This window comes from Colossoma macropomum, unplaced genomic scaffold (genome assembly GCF_904425465.1).
Source record: "Colossoma macropomum unplaced genomic scaffold, Colossoma_macropomum, whole genome shotgun sequence".
In the NCBI taxonomy this organism is placed as follows: domain Eukaryota; kingdom Metazoa; phylum Chordata; class Actinopteri; order Characiformes; family Serrasalmidae; genus Colossoma; species Colossoma macropomum.
In genome coordinates, this window is record NW_023494787.1 from 17,967,817 (window position 1) to 17,987,263 (window position 19,447).

Here is a 19,447-nt window from a genome sequence, read left to right on the forward strand (position 1 = left end):
TAGTATTTGCTGCTAACTTCCGGGAACTATTGAGAGGCTCCATGATCTGCCATTGCTGTAAAAAAATGGTCCATTGGAGTGAACGGAGTTGACACAACTCTCTCTCTATACGGCTCTGGTACTGGGGCCTGACGTTTTTTTATTGTTTTTATTGTTTTTTTTAGTATTGTAACATTACCATGTTATTAGGTACTGGGGCCTGACGTTATTGTTTTTTTTAGTGTTGTAACGTTACTGCCTTATTTCGTATTGGAGCCCAATGTTATTGTTTTTTAGTATTATAACAATACTGCCTTGTAAGGTACTGGGGCCTGACCTTATTGTATTTTAGTATTGTAACGTTACAGCCTTATTAGGTATAGGAGCCCAACATTATTGGCTCTTTAGTCATGTAACGTTACTGCCTCTTGAAAGTGTAAGGTGATTGGCTGTTCCCTACGTGGCCCCGCCCACAGACGGAGACTCTCCCACTACCTCATTGATCTCCTTGCCAGAGCTGCCATTTCTTCGTTAGCCGAGCCGTGCAGAGGGAGACAGTGTGTTTATAGTTCTCGTTACTCAGGCATATGGCAAACGCAGCCTCTTTTCTTTCTTATACCAGTGTCCCCACCACTCTTTAAAAATTCCGCCGAAAAAGAGAAGACGATTTTCCAAATCTTTCAGGCCGTTATCTCACGTAAGTACGCCGTTTTTTCGCGGACTCCATCCCCGCTAATGTTGTTGCGCTTCTTGAGGGAACGACCAGTTTACAACATGGCGGCGGCTGCTGCTGTTCTCCCTCGCTGATAGAGACAGACAGCGTGTTGGTTGGTGTAGGACGGCTATAAACGTAAATCAGGATTAGAGATTTCAGTTTAAAGTATGGCAGTAGTTTTTAGATGTTTGTAAACCTGAATGTGGCTCCGGTTGTTGTGTTGGGTACGAACAAATGTGACACGCTTTGACGACGAAGCTTCTTATTCGCCAGCTTCTTGTTCCAGTGTTCCCGTTCCACCTTAAGTGGGGAAGCAGTTAACGTTACATTCTGGCGCCTCAGGCACCCTTTAAGGTGGAACGGGAAAATTGGAACAAGAAGGTGGCGAATAGGAAGCCACCTTCAGCCTCGTGTTTTGCCTTTGATTCATTTGGTGTAAATCCGGGCGCTTGTGACCTGCGTTAGGTGTAACTCGGCGGGTGGAGATTCAAGGGTTTAGAGGACGATGAAGAAGAGATATGGAGCCAGTTTCATTTATTCTTTATTTCCAGTTTGAATACCTTCCTGATCCGTAGGGTTTTAAGAAGTTTTGTTTTCAGGATTAACTTGCGTGTGTTGTGGTCAGGGAGGGACTGCCTGGAGTGAATGAGGTCCTACGTCAGTCAGACCGTCAGTGGAACTCGCTCAATCACGTTACGTGCCTTGTGGACTTAAACAAAATGTTCTAGTTGGTTGCGCAACATTTTATTATGCAGGCAAAACTTTAACTAGCCGAATGTGTTGTTTTCTTTCCTGGGGTTACTTTGGCTCACTACACACTTAAAAAAACGATGGTTCTTCGAAGGTTCTTTAGTAAAGGCAATGGTTGTTACAAGTTTGACGTCGTAAATAATAGAGGAACCTTTTTTGATGCTAAATAGAACCATATACAACACATTCTCTATCTGTATAACAATTTCACCATCAAAAGAACCATTTAAGCATGAAATGGTTCTGTGTATAACTCATGGTTCTAAACAGAACCTTTGCCTTTACTAAAGACCGTTTTGAAGAACCATTTTTTTAAGTGTGTATCTTCACTTTAGTTTCATAATGCAACACACAAATGTAACTGCTGGTTGAGAAATATTTGCTGTTACTTAAACCAGATGAAAAAGATATAATTGCCTAATATTACAGGAATTTGTTCACGATTCCTATGAGTTTTACTAAAGGATACTACACAAGTATTGTATTTTACTATAAAATGGTACTACAGGAATGTTATACAACAGGGAACATTGATTGCTAGAGGTGTATAACACAGTACGGTGGTTTCTTAAAGTATTTATTCATTTTCTGTTATGTTTCCATTGTATGTGAGCCCAGTTAAACATGCCCAGAATGCAGACGTATGACTGCCCAGTACTAAGATCACTGCTAAAAAAAAAAAAGTTGTGTTTAGAAAAGTTTTGTAGGTGTCAGTTCCTAAAGTGGAAACTCTTTAGTATCTCTGTAATGTAACGTCATGGAGAAGTTCTAAAGCTCTAAAGCTGGTCTAGTTCTAAAGCTCTAAAGCTGGTCTAGTTCTAAAGCTCTAAAGCTGGTCAAGTTCTAAAGCTCTAAAGCTGGTCTAGTCGTGGTTCTCAACAGGTTACCCTACTAACAGTCTGATACAGTTACCACTGTTTCCAAATCAAGGCTTCATTCCACATTGAGTAATCCTTAGGTCTGTTTAGACAGGACTGAAATGACATCAGGCCATCCAGTATTTGTAAAGATCACTCATTGCAAACGTGAACGACTCTGTTTGCAATCTCAGAAAATTCTCACTCAAACTGCCTCCAGTATATTTGACCAAACTCAGAGGTCTCAGTGGGTCTGGTAATGGTAATCCAGTTCAAATCAGCATCTGAGTGATTTCACTAATGTCTGGGTGCCTAGTTTCTCCTACTCAGCAGTGACAAAAATGAGGTACCGAAAGCGCAAAGTTGCATAGGTCGGTAGTTTGTGCAAGCAAACAAAAAAATCGAATCCTTAATGCTTGGAGGTTGAATTAATTTTTTAACTGCGTGAGGGACCATGTTAGTGTTTGCATGCTTTAGTGTCAGTCTCTGTAATCTCAGCACAGTAACGTTTGGCTGGTATCTAGCCAGTGGTTTTGTGGTTGATCTTTTGAAATCCAGCCAAACAGCATCAGAGAAAACCTCAAGATTTCAGGTTTTGTGCTGATGTCCAAAACCCGTGAGGCTGTTGCAGCCCAAGCCCTGATCAGAAAGCTTTAATTTGGGATTTGAGCTTTGTGCAGTTCCACAGTTTCAAGGACTGTTACTCTAACTAGATGACCCATAGTTTATGCTAGCCCAACTTGTTTGTATGTTCTAGTTTCCCTGTGTGTTATGCTCAGACTCTTGAAATTTTTGGCAACTGTTCTGTTTGTGCCTGTAGTCTCAATTGTTTAGAGTCTATACTGTTACATTTTTTTTTATTCTGTTTGTTTACACACAATTTTTCTGTTTGTTTACACACAATTTTTCTGTTTGTTTACACCGACAGGGCTCCCCTCTTTCTGTGCAAGTGTATAAGAGGTACCCAGAAGGCCTAGGGGAGGCGCTCTACCGCGAGCAGTTCGACTTCAACGCCGAGCCACCTTGGGATCCTAGTTGATAGCGGGAGAGGTCCATCTCCCAACTTGTCCATGTGAGTGGTCCCTGAGTATTAATAACTTGGTTAGTCATGCAAAGTAAGTTAATGGCACTCAACAGCACAGTAAACTGATATAATTCATCATGTGTGGCATCATTCAAAAAGTATAGCTGTTGTAAACTTGTTCACTCTGTCCATTCTTAGCATTCTTTGAGCTTATTAGCCTTTTGTAAGTGTAGACTGTGGACAGTTGACAACTGAAGCTCAAGGTTATACAGACAACCAAAAAAAAAAAACCAGCCAAAAACACTCACTACATACTCACTACATACTCACTACATACTCACTACGTACTCACTACGTACTCACTACATATGTGCTAAGAGAGTGGAAAAAGTATGTTACGTTTATTTAACAGTAACATGATAATGGAATGAAATAATTTGGAAAATAATTTAGCTTTCAAACAAACATACAAAGATATTTTCCTAATATCAAAAATGAAGTGAGGATAAAAACATTATCGGTCTTCTGGAAAACGTTGGCTAGTGCATACGAAACAAATCAACATTATCAGATTTAGAATGTGTTGTATGTTTATCCAGTAACGTAGGAGAAGACTAATGTTTTTCTTTTTCTTTGCAGTTTGTTGCATATTTACAGGACCCCAAAGGCTCAGTAAACTCTCTTTATGATTGTCGGATCTGCGGACTACGGTTGAGATGAAAGGATTTATTGATGAACCAAACTACATCGTTGAGCTGCTTGATGGAGGAACAACCCTTGAAGATGTCATTGACAACCACATTTACGAACAAGCTCTGGTGAGTGGAACCCAGCATTAATCTGTTTAATAGTGATGTACTAGTTGCATTATGAAAGTGGAACATGGTGCATGGCATCTTTTTCCATTAATTGATATTGCTGGTAGATCACTCTGTCCTTCATCCTGTCCTCAGGCTGAAAAGAATGCATTTGTTGTGGCCAACCTTGGGGCCTTGATGCAGCAGCATGTTCTTTGGCAGAGCACCCTGCCTCTGGTCCGACCTTTTTACCCAGTCAAATGTAACGGCAGCCCTGCATTCATCGAGGTTCTGGCTGCACTGGGAGTTGGTTTTGTCTGTGCAAATAAGGTGACGCTCAGTAGCTTTACTATTCTGTTCTCTGTTTATTTGCGTGATCAGAAAAGTAGCAGAATTTTTTGGATTCTGAATGACATGGTATTTATTTATCTGTACTTTCAGGCTGAAATCTCCCTGGTACTCAACCATGACGTCCCCCCTGAGAACATCATCTTGTCGGGTGTTTGCAAGCAGCTCTCGCACATTAAACATGCTGCCAAAAATGGCATCAACTACCTGGTGTGTGACAACGAGGCAGAACTTTGTAAAATTGCCCGTGCTCACCCAAATGCCAGGTCAGTGTCCGTTTTAATGTACACGTGTTTCATATCCTCATGCTTAATGTTTGATTTCTAAACTGGCAATGTCTCTGTTATTTTCCACTGTTTCCAGGCTGCTCCTGCAGTTGTCCACTGAAGCTCAGACAGAGGAGGCCAGCATGGCATTTGGCTGCTCCCTGAAGAGCTGCAGGCACCTTTTGGAAACTGCCAAGGAGCTGGGCATGGATGTGGTTGGAGTAGCGTAAGTTATTTTTATAGCAACTGGGACATCTATGATAGACGTCTTGTCTTCCCAGAGTTTCACTTGAACTATCTTGTGTTTGTAACCCTACAGGTTCCAGGTACCAACATCATGTAAGGACTCCCAGGTTTATACCCATGCATTGTCTGACGCCCGTTGTGTATTTGATATGGGGGTGAGTGGCCAAATGAAGATATAGCATCAAAACAGTTGTGATTAAAATAACACATTTCCTAACTTGAGATGTTCAGATGTCAAGTGCGTACATTATTTTTTTTGTTTACAGGAGGAGCTTGGTTTTAATATGGAAATTCTGGATATTGGCAGTGGATTCAGTGGCTCTGAGTTTCAGTTGAAGCAGGTATCTTGTAACTTGTAAATCCTCCACATCACCCATTGTTTGTAATGTTTAATTTGAAATGACAAATTTATATTGACAATTTAATAATCTTAAATCTTCAAAATGCTGAGTTTTTTTTCCTTTTTTTTTTTCCTTTGTGATCAGGTCCATGCTGCTATCAGACCTTTGCTGGAGGCCTATTTCCCTGTTACGTCTGGGGTGCGTGTTATTGCTGAGCCAGGAACTTTTTATGTGTCTTCCTCTTTCACCCTGGTTGTAAATGTCATTGGAAAGAAAGTGGTAGCCAGCGATCTTCATGGTGAGTCTAAAAGGCTCTCTCAGTTCACCCCATAAAGAATATTTTAGTATGAAAATATACTGTGTGTTATATGTCCCTCTTTTAATTTCATATGTCACTCAAATCCTCAGCAGAGCCAACTCTGAATGATGACCCGGAATTTTTGTACTATTTGAATGATGGTGTCTATGGATCTTTTGTGGGCAAGCTGTTAGGGAAGCACCATTCCATCCCCCACAGCGCACAAGGTAAAGAAACCCACGTGCAAAACCATGCATGTCCAAATTAGGTTCATAGTTGAGTGTGGTCATCTGAGCTCCTGCATTTTGTTTTTCTTTTCTGTGCAGATGTCCCTCACAGCAGATGAGCCAGTGTTCTCTAGCAGCTTGTGGGGTCCGTCCTGTGACGCGTTGGATCAGGTGGTGGAGCGCTGCCTTCTCCCTGAGCTCGCTGTGGGAGACTGGCTGATCTTCAACAACATGGGGGCCAGTGGTCAAGAGGAGTCAGCAGCCATCAGTAACTCAGACAAACCTCCTGTGTATTACACAATTTCTACAGGCGACTGGTAATTAGGAACACACTAGATGTTCTCTTTTTGTTTTTGTTTATGCTTTACTCCCTCTTCCCTCTTGTGTTGTTTCTGTTACCCCATCAGATGGTTATGCAAGCCAAGTAGTTATTATATAACACACTTATATATATATATATATACACTTATATATTATATAACACAAGCTAATTAGTTTATTAAATGTCAAGATTGATCTTGGAAATGTTCTCATGTTTTTTGTTTGTGTTTTTTTTTTTGTGTGTGTGTCCAGGTTTGAGATGCAGGAGGCTGGAATTTCTCTTGACACCACCATGAAGAACTTTTCCTTAGTCCAGTGTGGCTTGTAGTTGAAAAACCTGACTCCAACACCTAACCTGGGCATTTGAATGGCCTGCGCAGTGAACATTCCAGCAGCTATGGGTGGGGACAATAACGCTTAGCCACTAGAAAAGGAAAAAGACCAGTGGCATTGGGATCACAAAATAATTGTCCTTATCTCAGTTTCTCACAATTTACTGATTGAAATGCTCATTTCCCTTGACCACCAAAGGAATGAGTCCAGGAGCCCCGTATTTAGTAATAACATATGCAACAAAATGGATGACTATGGAGATGGAATCCAGTCATTGGTTTTCTTAATCAAAAATCGTTTACATAAGTGTTCAATTAATTTAATTATATATTGATTACCTGCTGACAGTCTTGTAAATGAGTTGTCTGTTGCACCATTATGCACTTGTCTATATTAAAATCAGATGTGATTTTAATGAGTTTAGAATATAGAATCAGATGAATTACGACCCATTGTGTAGATTAACACAGTGAAATTTTGATATTGATTTGTTAGATCAATGCTTCTCCATCCTTGTTGACCATGAGTTTATAGAACTGTGGAGGAACATCTTTCGTTGTATCCTCAGTACATGGATTGTGGCAGTATTTCCCAATATTGATATGTATTTCATGCTGTCCATTGGCTATGTGTACTGTGATTGACTTTGCGACCTGACTTTTGGTAAGAAAGCTATAGGGTCGCACCTGTAGATTACTCTCTGTCTTTTCCGGTACAAACACCAAGGACATTAAAGGAACCTCCTCAAACTGGGACTGAGGAAGGTGACTTAAGATGAAATTTGGTTTGTGGAAAGTAATTTCAAGGAAAATGTGCAAGTGCCTGAGGCAATGTGCTGAAAACACCAGTAACAGTCACCATAAATGCTGCAAGATTCACACTATTGATCTCTGACAGCTTCTCTCAGGCTTTTCCTCATAAATAGCTGTTCTAAAGATTTGATCATATTTTTCATTGTGAACAACACTGATAGACCTAATGGCTTTGTAATGTCTTAATGGGTGAATGAGATGTTTGCCGAGTTTATATGAAAATTGCTGAAAAGTGTTTTAGGAACAGCAGTTATCTGTTCCTGTTAGAACAAGGTTGCCATATCAGGTCTATTTTTTCATTTTAGTGCAATGAAACTTATGATCATATCTTGCAGTGCTGCTTACCTTCTGAAAGGCGTCATTTAATGCCTTTTGATTTCAAGATTTATCTAAATCTCCACTCCAGTTAATAAAATCACACCCCTTAGCGATGTAATGTAAAATATTTTTGTCTAAGGCACTTACGGACCATAGCCTGTTTTTGACTGTAATATTGTGTTTGTTGAAGTAATGAAAAATATTAACTTAATACACTTCTTTGACTGAAATAATACCGAGTTTCTCTGATTTATTATCAAAAATGTGATGGTTACCAATTAAACTTTGACCAAACCATGAACTCCTTAAATGGCCACGGCCCACCAGCATGCCCACCAAGTTTTATTGCATATATATATAACCTAAGAATAACTTAGCCAGTTGTATTGAAGTCACTGTGGTTACTAAATAATAAGCCTTTGTATGTAATAAATGGAGTTGTAAGGGGTTTATTAACACCTTGCACTAAACATAATTGCACACAATGTCCTAATAAGCTACAAGACCTCGAAGTTAAATGGGATTCCACTGATTTTTCAAAAAAAAACAAAAAATCGAGGTCTTTCAGACTGGTTTGATGTAAAATGGTTAATTGTAGAGAAACTTACTGACAGATTTCTTTGCAACGGTACTAATAGGAACCTGGGATCATGATCTCTACAACACAAATACAGCCATTTCATATTCTATCCAAAATGACCAGTGGACCATGAGTGTTCTGGGCTGTTATATGTAATACTGATAAAGGTAAAATAGTGATAAATCTAAAAAGACTATTTGCCTCACAACACCCTGCAGTTACTACTCTGCCCCTTATGTACTTACATACACAATACATTCTAAACCTTATCTAAAACCTTATCCCAAAACACATTTAAAAAGGTCTCAGCAATCAAATCAGCATTTGTTATTTCATGAAATTGCTTTCTGTGATGTAGCGTTTAGAATCATTAAATGCTTCAGATGTCTGGTTCCTATCACCACCATTGTGATTCAGACTCTGCAAGCTTCTTTAGAAAAGCACATTTCACTTCAAACCACTCTGAATGAGTTTGTTTACATCTTAACAAGTTAATTATGCAGAAATTGTGAATAATCTGTGGAATTCCCCTTTAATATTTTTACTCTAGCCAAATTGAAGATGAAAATGAGAATTGCAGAGCCTTTTGAATTTGGAGCACTTTTGTTTGCAGAAACATGAGTAAAAGTATTGTGGAAAAGTAATAAAACTAAATGAGTTCAATAGAGTGAACTGTAGTAACACTACATAACCAACTGATGTCCTCTTTCATTCACTTTTTTTGAGAAGCTTCTACTGCAGCCTCCTGTTCACCAAAGGAAATGCATGTTTGACTGCTTTATCCAGTTTCTACCCAGTTTGCGCTATGGACCTTTTGTTTTTGGTGCTTCTATTGGTAAGAGGTATGCTGAGCTATATAACTGTGGTTTAGAAATCAGTTAAGTATTTTTTGTATCTGCACTACACAGGATGATTTCTGCAGCTGACAAGATTCTTCTGCTATCAGTTGTTTTCCTCAGCCGGTCTTGCTGACAACAGCAGTGATTTCATTGTTTCTCAAGATCAGAGAAGGTTTTTAGACTCTGACCTATTTGCTGTGGGTTAAAGTTTTCCAAGTAGACGTTTGTTCTCAGGACCGACCACAACTTTTTTTTTTAAATGTAACCAAGTTTTATTCCAAACCAATTTGGACCATTTCTATAGGTCCATTCATCATAACATGTCTGCACAATGTAAAGGGCAGCTAGCATTTTCAAAAAAATAAAACAAAGTGTAAATGTAATGCATTTCAAAGAGTTGATTACATTAAGCCCAGTGCCTGCGCTGTCACTATGATTTAATCATTCATCACTTGATTTATTGAGATGTTGAATTTACATCTTTTTCAGTCTGTCTATATCTTACTATCAGCTGGTTTATGCAAGATACACAAAAGTGAATCATAAGATTAGTAGAAGAACTTACAGCTGTTACTTGTGCTCAGTCAATAAAATCCAACGTTTTAGCAGCTTTATCCTGCTAAAAAAAAAGTAATTTAAAACAGTAAAACACGTGTTAGCTAAAATATCCCTAAATTAAAAATAACACTGTAATACTTTGTCTTACATTTTATTTTCCTCCTCGGTGCAGTTTGGCCCCAGTCATTTAAATACGCGTTGTTATTCCCTGTGAGGCCACAGGAGGTGCTAAACGGCCCTGCTAAAGGTTTTCGCCATAGTGTTTGTAATCCACTCGCCTTGTGATGACAGGGACGGTTACAGTACAGTATTAGCAGTGCATCTCTAATGGACACAGATGTGGTGAATATGCGGACGGACGACAAGCAGTGTGAGGTGAGAAAAGCTGGCTGCTGCTCTTTATTCTGCTGGATGTGTGATGAGTCTGTAAATATCCCGCTGTTGTTCGACGTTTCATAACAAAGAAAGTGCAGACTACTCAACCGTGGATGGTGAATTAGTGACGTTAAATCTATACCATATGTTATTACTATGGTTTTGTTATAGATGGCCTCATGTTCGCTGTGTGAATGGTTAGCTGTGTGAATTCTGCCCTGTGTCGTGATGCAGCACATGTAACCTACTTTGATGTTATTCAAGCTCGAAAGCTGTAAATTTAATGAAGCTGAAGAAGAAAGAGGCGAATTTGACGTTTGAAGCAGTGTCGATGGAGAAGGCAGGGAGTGAAGTGGTGTGATATGTGCACGGGTTGTGTATCATTCAGGTTTAGTTATAATACTTGTAACTCCGATGTAGAATTACATAAACTATACCTGAACCACCACTGATCCGTCCATTTAATTTTACTGGGGAGGAAACGGCACTATTTTCCCCAGTGTGGGAACTAGAGCGCCCCCACCTGCTACCTCCACACACTTTTCACACTTTTCGAAATAATGAAATAACTAAAAATGTGAAGTAAAAGCATTTAGACTTAAAAAATGAATTGTAAAACATAGCTACTTTATGAATAACGTATCTCTAATTCCTGACTGGATTGCTATCATCTAAGGCCAAATGAAACATTCATCATAGATGAAATTTTTAAAATGACACAGCATTTAAAAGAGATTTATTTGTCTGTGTTTGTCAGAATGGGCACAAAGATGTGGATCCACAGAGTACCGAAGATGAGCCGCTACTCAGAGAAAACAAAAGGCGGTTCGTCATCTTTCCCATTCAGTACCCCGACATCTGGAAAATGTACAAACAGGCCCAGGCCTCGTTCTGGACTGTAGAAGAGGTGAGTACGAGCTTAATTTAATTTTGCCCCACTCACAACACAGACACAACCCACTGTACACTGTACAGATAACAGCACACCTGACAACGATGCCATCAAATGGAATAGTACATAAAGTCAAATGCAAAAATTTGTGTGTCCCTGGTCAAATTGCATGTTTTGTTGATTTTCATAAGTGAGAATAAGTGAACATTCTCTACAGAAAACACACTTCTGTATATTTTAATGCACAGACACTGTTTATTTGTGAATTTCACAAAAAAAAACCCCACAAAATGTGGCTCTGCAAAAGGCAGAGGATGTGTTTACTTATTTTCACTTCGAAGATCAACAAAATGTCCTTTAACAAGGGGTGCTAAATTTTTTGTATACAACTGTTCGCTGCCTTTCACTGTTTTCAATATTATAAAACTAATTTGGTTGCAGTTAAATGTGTAAATTCTGTGTAGATTCTGTATACTACTCCTGTGCAACATCACACATTTCAATTGATTAATAGGATGCTAGGAAAGCTGTAAATTACAATAAAGCAATGTTAAATGTGTCCAGGGATGAACAGAGCTGTAGAGGATTCTATGACGACTGAGAAATTTGTATAAAATCGAGGGTTAAATTATAATAAAATTAACATCCAGAATTCGTCGTAGAATTTGTCATATTTCAGAAGTGGTGATGAAAGGTCAAGGCACAACTTGACAAAAAAATTGTAAATAGATAATTAGAGAAGATTGTTTTTCCCTCAATAATTTCTGTGTTCACCAAATTCCTGAAATACTGAGTAAAACAACTAAAAATACCTTTTAGTGAATATTTTATAATATTTAAATCCACACCATGTTAGTTTACTGTAGAGAAAATGACAGAAAATGCTTAATATGGCAGTTGATTCCAAACCTTTGAACGCTAGTGTAAAACACATGACAGAGTATCTCTCTAAGCTGTTTTCCTCATTTCTGAACACAAACATTTTACACTCAAGTAAAGACTGTGAGTTCTGCAAGCTGAATGTCAGGGGAATAGCACAGAAAGCGTCTTGTGCACCTGTGCAGACAGTATGGCAGGAAGTGTACATCCTCCTGCATGTGATCAGATTGCAAAGCCATTTTCAAATAGTGATCTACCCCAATTTGTGACAGTTTGTTTAGTAAAAATGAAAGAGTATGGTGTGATACTTCACAAAGAACAAAATTACCTCTTGAGCTCAGATCTTCCAACATGAAGTGAAGGTCTGTGTTTATGATACTCTAGTCTATTTACTCTGTATACAGACTGTCTAGGTGTAAGTAAGGGGTAATGACTGACTCAGGCTGGAGATGAGTAGGCCGTCATCGTGTTTTGGGTAAAACTAAAACTGAGTGCAGTAGATTTGTACACTTTGAAGCTGGTTTGTGCTTTTTTGTAACAGGAACTATAAGAGACTAGGACAGTGAGCAAGGGATGGATTGAAAACATCTGTGAAAACTGCTGCTTGTTTTAGCGCAATGCTTTTTTGAAGTAAGCATTTCTAAAAGCACTTAAGTTTAGACTTTGCTGGCTGTGCAATTCTAAAATCTGTGTTTATTTGCTCAGAGATGACCAGCTGTGTCAGAGGAAACTTGAAGTAGTCTCATGTTTGCTGGACCCTAGTGACATCTGTTGATCTTCTGCATGTTTTAACTGTTGATCAGCCTTTGTGGGAATGTAAAATAAGGCTATTGTTTATATGAGGTCAGGGCCAGTTAATGCTATTAAAACATGTGTTTTCCTGCAACCCTAATATTTTCTTAATACCATTTTGTTTTTCACTTACGCAACACTGTACTTACATAACGTGAATGATTTGTTTATACTTTAACCAGGAAACCACTCGACTACAGCATAAATGGCTGCACTCATCACACCCTATAGTGACCTACACAGTGTTTTAATGACTGTTGAGTCTTAAAATCTGCTATTACTTGAGCCCAAAGCATTAGGTCCAGTTTTGTGGTCAGTTTGTGTTCTAATAAGTGAAAACTGATTATTATTAGTTGATGTTTTATAGTTATTAATTTCAAGTTAATGTTGTACTTTCTCTCTCTCTCTCTCTCTCTCTCTCTCTCTCTCAGGGCCCCATTCTCTTTCTTTCTCTCTCATTCTCCTCTAACTGGAAAGATTAGTGGTTTATTATCAAACTGCTTTGCATCGGGTCAGTGTGCCTTGTTAAGCTGTGTAGGTACAATGTAATAAAAAGTAGTCTATTATTAATATAGTAATATAATAGAATAATTGTTGTAGTAGGATCATCACTTTCCCAAAAAATATATTAATAATAAACTCTCATTATAAGGTGGAGACTGCAGCTAAAATCAGCAACACTGGTCTGCACGTTGACTTGGTTTTAGCTTTTTAATTAGGAATACTGAGGTTATCATTTATTCCCTTCTATCAAAACTATTACAGGTTTGTTAAGTGGCAGTTTTACATCACACAGCATTTTCCAGCCATCAACTTAAGCGATTAGCAGCCAAGCAAGGCATTAAAAAACAAGGTCTGTGAGAATCCATCTCTACTTATTCTGGTGCGAAAATGGAGAGAACGTAAACATTTTCGGGTTTGGGTCAGGTTCACATTCCTAATATGATAGCTGGGCTCAGTGGGGACGAGTTTAACGGTCTTGGGTTCACGCCAGGTTTGGCTTCAGCCTTTGCAGCCATCTGTTTAGTCTGGCACAAAAGACGTCTTGAGGCGTCTTTGTTTTGGTGACTGAAGACGGTTGTTGATTATTTCTGTTGGTGTGTGCAGGTGGATTTATCAAAGGATCTGCCTCACTGGGAGAAACTGAAGCCGGAGGAGAGACACTTCATATCACATGTCTTGGCTTTCTTTGCGGCGAGTGATGGCATTGTCAACGAGAACCTGGTGAGCTTTTTTTTGTGTGTTTTTCTGCTGTGGTTTGTAGGCCCACCAGCAAAAGAACGTATTGAGCTTATATCACTCTTAAAGCCATAATGTATTTTTTGTCAAACTCACAAAAGAGTACAGTGTGTACGGCTCCTTTTTAAAGGGGATGGATTAAGATATTCCCCTGCAATAATAATCTGTAATTGTGTATGGAGGTAAAATATAAAATAAATAAAAAAAATTACTTTGTTAATTGTACAGGTTAGTTGTGTGTATACTGAGATGCTATGTGGAATGAATGATATCAAAATGCTTCATTTTCATGGTACGTTTTAATGTATCACCCAAATGTGGAGGAATCCTCAATGCTGATATGCAGTTGTCTGCTGTGATACTGTGCTGACCTGCTTTGTCTGTCTGGTTCACCTGCAGGTGCAGAGGTTCAGTCAGGAGGTGCAGGTCCCAGAAGCACGCTCTTTCTATGGCTTCCAAATCCTCATAGAGAATGTGCATTCAGAGATGTACAGCATGCTGATCAACACCTATATCAGGGACCTAAAGGAGAGGTGAGAGGACACCAGTAGGGTCAGGGTTTATTCACAGTAGGTTCAACTTGCAGCAAGTGATGTGCAGTAAATGTCTAAGTGCAGGTGACAGATGCACAATTTGCAGTTTGAGTACTCCTTGATGTTAACTGTTTGTTTTGTAATGCAGTTTTATAAGCAAACATGAAAGAGAATGTGGTTTTATAAGTAGGTCGTGAAAGAGACTGTGCACGTCAAGGCACATAGAAAACATAATATATATTAGACTGTGTGTTATGATTTAAAGGGTAAGTTTGAACAAAATTAGTAGCATCCTGAAGTTTATCCCAGAAAATAAGAACTTATGATGTCTGCCACAAGACTTGTTTGTAAGTCTGTCAGGACTGCAAAACAACATAACACTCTTTTATTATACAGTTGTTGCTAATGAAGCCATTTTAATTATACATTTTGTAAGACTTAAAAGGGCATTGTGGCCAGTTTGACTGAATTTACATTTTTATATCCTTTTTATATATTTTTTCAATGGTCTCTTACTACAATACCCAGCATGCATTGCGCAAATAAATCATAGAACCAATAAGATAAAAATATCCACTAATTCACTAATATACTGATGTAGAGGGTAATAAATACTGACATGATATTTGGCTTCCTATCAGTAATATTATTTATCTGGCTTCTTTCTGCTTTAGCCAACTATTGGGGAAAAAAGAAAAAAAAACATTTCAGACAGCATGACCTCATGAATCCACCTCTGAGAAACTGTAGTTTTTTAGACATTCCTTCCATCTTAAAGATACATCATCAGAAGGGGTTTTCCTAGTCTTTAAGCTGGACAGCCTCACACTCTGGACAATTTGGCACCACTGTACAGACTAGTAGGCTTGTTTACAACAGATATAGTAATGATTACAATTTTAAATTTGGCCAGTTACATATAATGACATTACATATAATGAATGTTTCTCCAGATGTCAACTGAAGACATGATGTGTGGATAAACTGGCAATTTCCAAACAGGAAATAGATTAAATCTATTAGAAATGCACACTAACTGTGACATTAAGATGCTTAATCTGTTGAAATGTCTCCTCCATCTTTTAACAGAGACTATTTGTTTAACGCTATTGAGACCATGCCTTGTGTGAAAAGAAAAGCAGACTGGGCCATACAGTGGATCTCTGACACAAACTCTACCTTTGGTAAGTTTAAAAAAATGGGATGAGATTTTTAAGTACTGACTGTATCTATAATATGCTTAGAAAAGCTTATTGGGACATATTGTAATGTAATTTATCAAAACAACACCCAGCTCTATGGAAATATCAACTTATATTCACAGGGGAGAGATTAATAGCGTTCGCAGCAGTAGAAGGCATTTTTTTCTCGGGGTCATTTGCCGCCATCTACTGGTTAAAGAAAAGAGGGCTGATGCCTGGACTTACATACTCAAACGAGCTCATCAGCCGAGATGAGGTGTGTAGAGGTTTTGTTATTTTTAAGGTGGCTTCAGGCTATTTAGAATAAGCATGAACACTATGCATTCCTGAAGAAATATACTCACAAAGTTGTAATCTACCAAATGAGTATGATAAATGTGATTCTAACCCACTGTATATTTTGAAATCTCTCAGGGTTTGCACTGCAATTTCGCCTGCCTTATGCACAGTTACCTGGTAAAGAAACCATCCGCTGACAGGGTGAGGGACATCATCACTGAAGCGGTTAGCATTGAACAGGTCAGTGCCATTCAAAAGACCTGCTGCTACCTCGCAGTATTTCTTGTATAGTTGTGACAAAACTATAACAGAACTGCTTGTTTTTACAGGAGTTTCTAACTGAAGCTTTACCAGTCGACCTCATTGGAATTAACTGCTCTCTGATGAGACAATACATCGAGTTTGTGGCTGACAGGTTGTTAACCGATTTAGGATTACCAAAGGTTAGTAATTTATGTGTATGTTTCTATCAGTGTAGTCAGATCTAATATCCAGAGTACTGGAGTTTCTCGTTTAAAAGTTTGGAATCACTTTTCATATTAACAATTATTGTTATTTTATATATAGTAATAACTCATACATTGCAGATTTAGATGCCATATTAAATATAAATATATTAAGTATCTTGGCAACAAAAAGAAGTTATTCAAGTATAGATAATACACTGTAATTAGGGTGCCCTCAAGCAAGGCGCTCAACCCTAAGTTACTCCAGGGGGGCTCTTCCTGTAACTAACTAGCATATGTGGACATAAAACCTGACGGAGTTGACAAAATTAAATGTTGTCCCATCTTAACCGTCTCTTTGTACACTGGAGCCATTTTGTGTTTTTTTTCATTTTCTAGCTGCCTCTATAACCTGAAGTGAAATACCAACATTCATTCCACAATTCTTTACTAAGATTATTATTATGGGAAGACAGTATTGACGCATTAAAGCTGTGACTGCAGTGATATCAACATTGTTTGTTTAAAATATCATAAAACTGACAACTTACCAGACAAAGTGTCCTACTGTTGCATCCATCCAGAGCAGGAAGTGGAAAAGGGGTTGTTAGGGTTATAGCTGACCATGACATTACCTGATTTATTCAGGGTTATAAAAATAAAAAAAAACCGACAGAGTTGACAGAAAGTGAGGACGCAACGTTGATAGGCAGTTTTTTATGGAAATTTAAAGTTTACGTATTATGTGATGTGTTACTTAACCAGTCGTTTCATTTGATATTTATATTTATGTATTTGTAGCATTTTAACACTTTTTGGCAGTTTGACATTGTGACCTCTTGCTGAGGACAAGTTAAGTTACTGAGTATAAAGCCTGGATTTTAATTCTAATGAAATTATTAAAAAATTGATTAATTTCATGAGTGTACAAAGGTCCTTTATATCTAACTTCCAAGTGTTTTTATTATTTTTAATTTTATTGATTTTTTAACACAAAGATGTTGTAGAGGTGTAGAGGTTTTGTCCCTTATCTCAAAAATTAGTATATGAATATTGATTTTATCAGAATGTATTGCAGTCATTTTGGAATAATCTACTGTTCATCTTTCTGGACAATTCAGAAATGTTTTACAGCTACCTATTATGTATTATTATGGATGCACAAAGGGCCTCATTCACCAATATCTGCATTTTTTTTCCTTAAATTTATTCTTAAGAAAGATCCTAAGGAAAAGTCTGCGTCAGGTTCATGACGTGTTCTTAAACCGCAGAATTGTTCGCACTTTGTGCTCTTGAGTGTGTGTAGATTCTGTTCTTACTTTAGAACAAATCCCAAATAAGAAAACATTAGTGAGTGACAGAATCTTGGTGCATAAGTGAGTTTTAAGAAGAAATTTATTCTTAAGAATGGTTGGTGAATGAGGCTCAATGATATCGGTATTTTTGCTTTAAAAAAAACTTTGCTTTATTTATTGATTTTTTTTTTATTTGACCAACTGATGTTTGATGATGTATTTATTCTGAAACAGCAGAATGTTTGAGGCTAAAATGTGTGCATTTTATTCCTTTTACTACATTTGTAACCCTATAGAAATCGATGTTACGTTTCTCTGTATTTCTATTCTAGGTGGATCCATTCTCAATTTCTCAGCATTAGCATATATATACATGAAAAATGTCAGATAAATGCATCATCCCACAATTTCCATGTCTGTGTATCCCTAATTTTTATAATTATTCTTGTAATTATTTTAAATGCACAGGGCCAACATTTTTCAGCTGTTTTTGGCTTATATTATTGAATGATATAAAGATTAAAATTTTCTTATTTATACTATATATTGATTACAAACTTTTGAACAATAGTGTTTGTTTCCTTTATCTGCTGTAGTTGCTGAGTGATGTTTTTTATATTTTGATTTAATAAATTTAATATTGAAATTCTGCCTTATCCCCCAAAAGGTATATCAGGCAGAGAACCCCTTTGATTTCATGGAGTCCATCTCACTGGAAGGAAAAACCAACTTCTTTGAGAAGCGAGTGGCCGAGTACCAACGATTTGGAGTGATGTCAAATACAGTGGAGTGTGAATTTACTCTTGATGCAGATTTCTAATGGGCTACAGTGTACAGTATATAATTGAAGCTGAAGAACATCTACTTGAGAAGAAGTGAAAGCAGTCAGTTCACAGGAGCAAAAAAGTGGTTCGTTCAAAGTCCTCCGATACTCTGATGTTAAATTTTTGCATTTTTGCAAGCTGTGAGAGAGTGAAGACTAACTGTTAGGCACAGAGAATTTTATGCAAAACTTTTTCTCTATTATTGTTGGCTTATGTGAGTGTCCAGTGAAATATGACTACAACAGAACACCACTTACAGTCTGTAAAAACTGAAATATTTAATAGGTTTGTACTAGGAAAATACTCACAATATTTCCAGTTGGGATGCCCTTTTTGTTTTTAAGGCTAATTTCAGCTACCTCAGTTGGTACTCTATCAAACAATCATGCTGTGAGAAGATTGTAAGTCTTTTATAAAAAAAAAACAGTTCAGAAATCATTTCAGTACCGTCAAATCACAGCTCCTTTTTTTAAAAACCTGTTCAAACATTGGATGTTGATAATTGTTGTTTTATTGTTTTACAGAGGGATGTAAAGTAACAGTCATGGGTGATTTAGGTATTATTTTATTTATTTTATGTTACTCTTCTGCTGTATTCAACACAGTGTTATAAGATCTTGAACGCTGATTAAAACTTTTGATCTTATATATCCTGTCTTTTCTTGGTGTTGTTGATAACCACCACATAGGTCTAGTGATTAATTTAATGTCCATTTTAGATTGGACTATTCAAAATTAGGTCTACATCTGTGTTAGCATGACAGCATTATGAATGAGATGAAAATAATAATTAAAAAAAGGCCTGATGCAAAAGTACTGTCTCCCTGGATGGTAATTAAGGGGTAAAGGCTACAAAATAAACAACATAGCTCATATACCTTGCTGTGTATGTGGGATAACTGCATTCTATAATTCAAGAAGACTACAGGATTTCTAATTTTTCTTACTGCACAAGAATTTTAAATAAACAAGTTTACTTAACCACTAATATTGAAGTCTCAGACTGGCCTGAAAGAAAACACAACTGTATTCTCTACATATAGTGAGGAAGACAGCAAAGGAGGCAGAGAGGAACCCAAGGC

At 37.6% G+C, this 19,447-nt stretch overlaps 2 protein-coding genes across 2 annotated transcripts; both read left to right on the forward strand.

The window, feature by feature from the left end:
• The first annotated feature begins 472 nt into the window (after positions 1-472).
• Positions 473-7,865, forward strand: azin1b (antizyme inhibitor 1b). The gene is given in 13 exon segments (XM_036566281.1): positions 473-676; positions 3,230-3,373; positions 3,965-4,143; positions 4,279-4,452; positions 4,564-4,736; positions 4,834-4,962; positions 5,056-5,137; positions 5,249-5,323; positions 5,468-5,621; positions 5,732-5,814; positions 5,816-5,848; positions 5,948-6,165; positions 6,422-7,865. Coding segments are annotated over 11 exon segments (1,299 nt in total). The 5' UTR covers positions 473-676; positions 3,230-3,373; positions 3,965-4,041; the 3' UTR covers positions 6,498-7,865.
• A 1,983-nt stretch (positions 7,866-9,848) lies between these two features.
• On the forward strand, positions 9,849-19,013 carry rrm2b (ribonucleotide reductase M2 b). Its single transcript, XM_036566282.1, has 9 exons — positions 9,849-9,984; positions 10,742-10,891; positions 13,655-13,771; positions 14,186-14,319; positions 15,409-15,503; positions 15,644-15,777; positions 15,936-16,040; positions 16,130-16,243; positions 18,209-19,013. The coding sequence occupies exons 1-9, from the start codon at positions 9,937-9,939 to the stop codon at positions 18,359-18,361; spliced, it is 1,050 nt and encodes a 349-aa protein (XP_036422175.1). The 5' UTR covers positions 9,849-9,936; the 3' UTR covers positions 18,362-19,013.
• Positions 19,014-19,447: the final 434 nt, after the last annotated feature.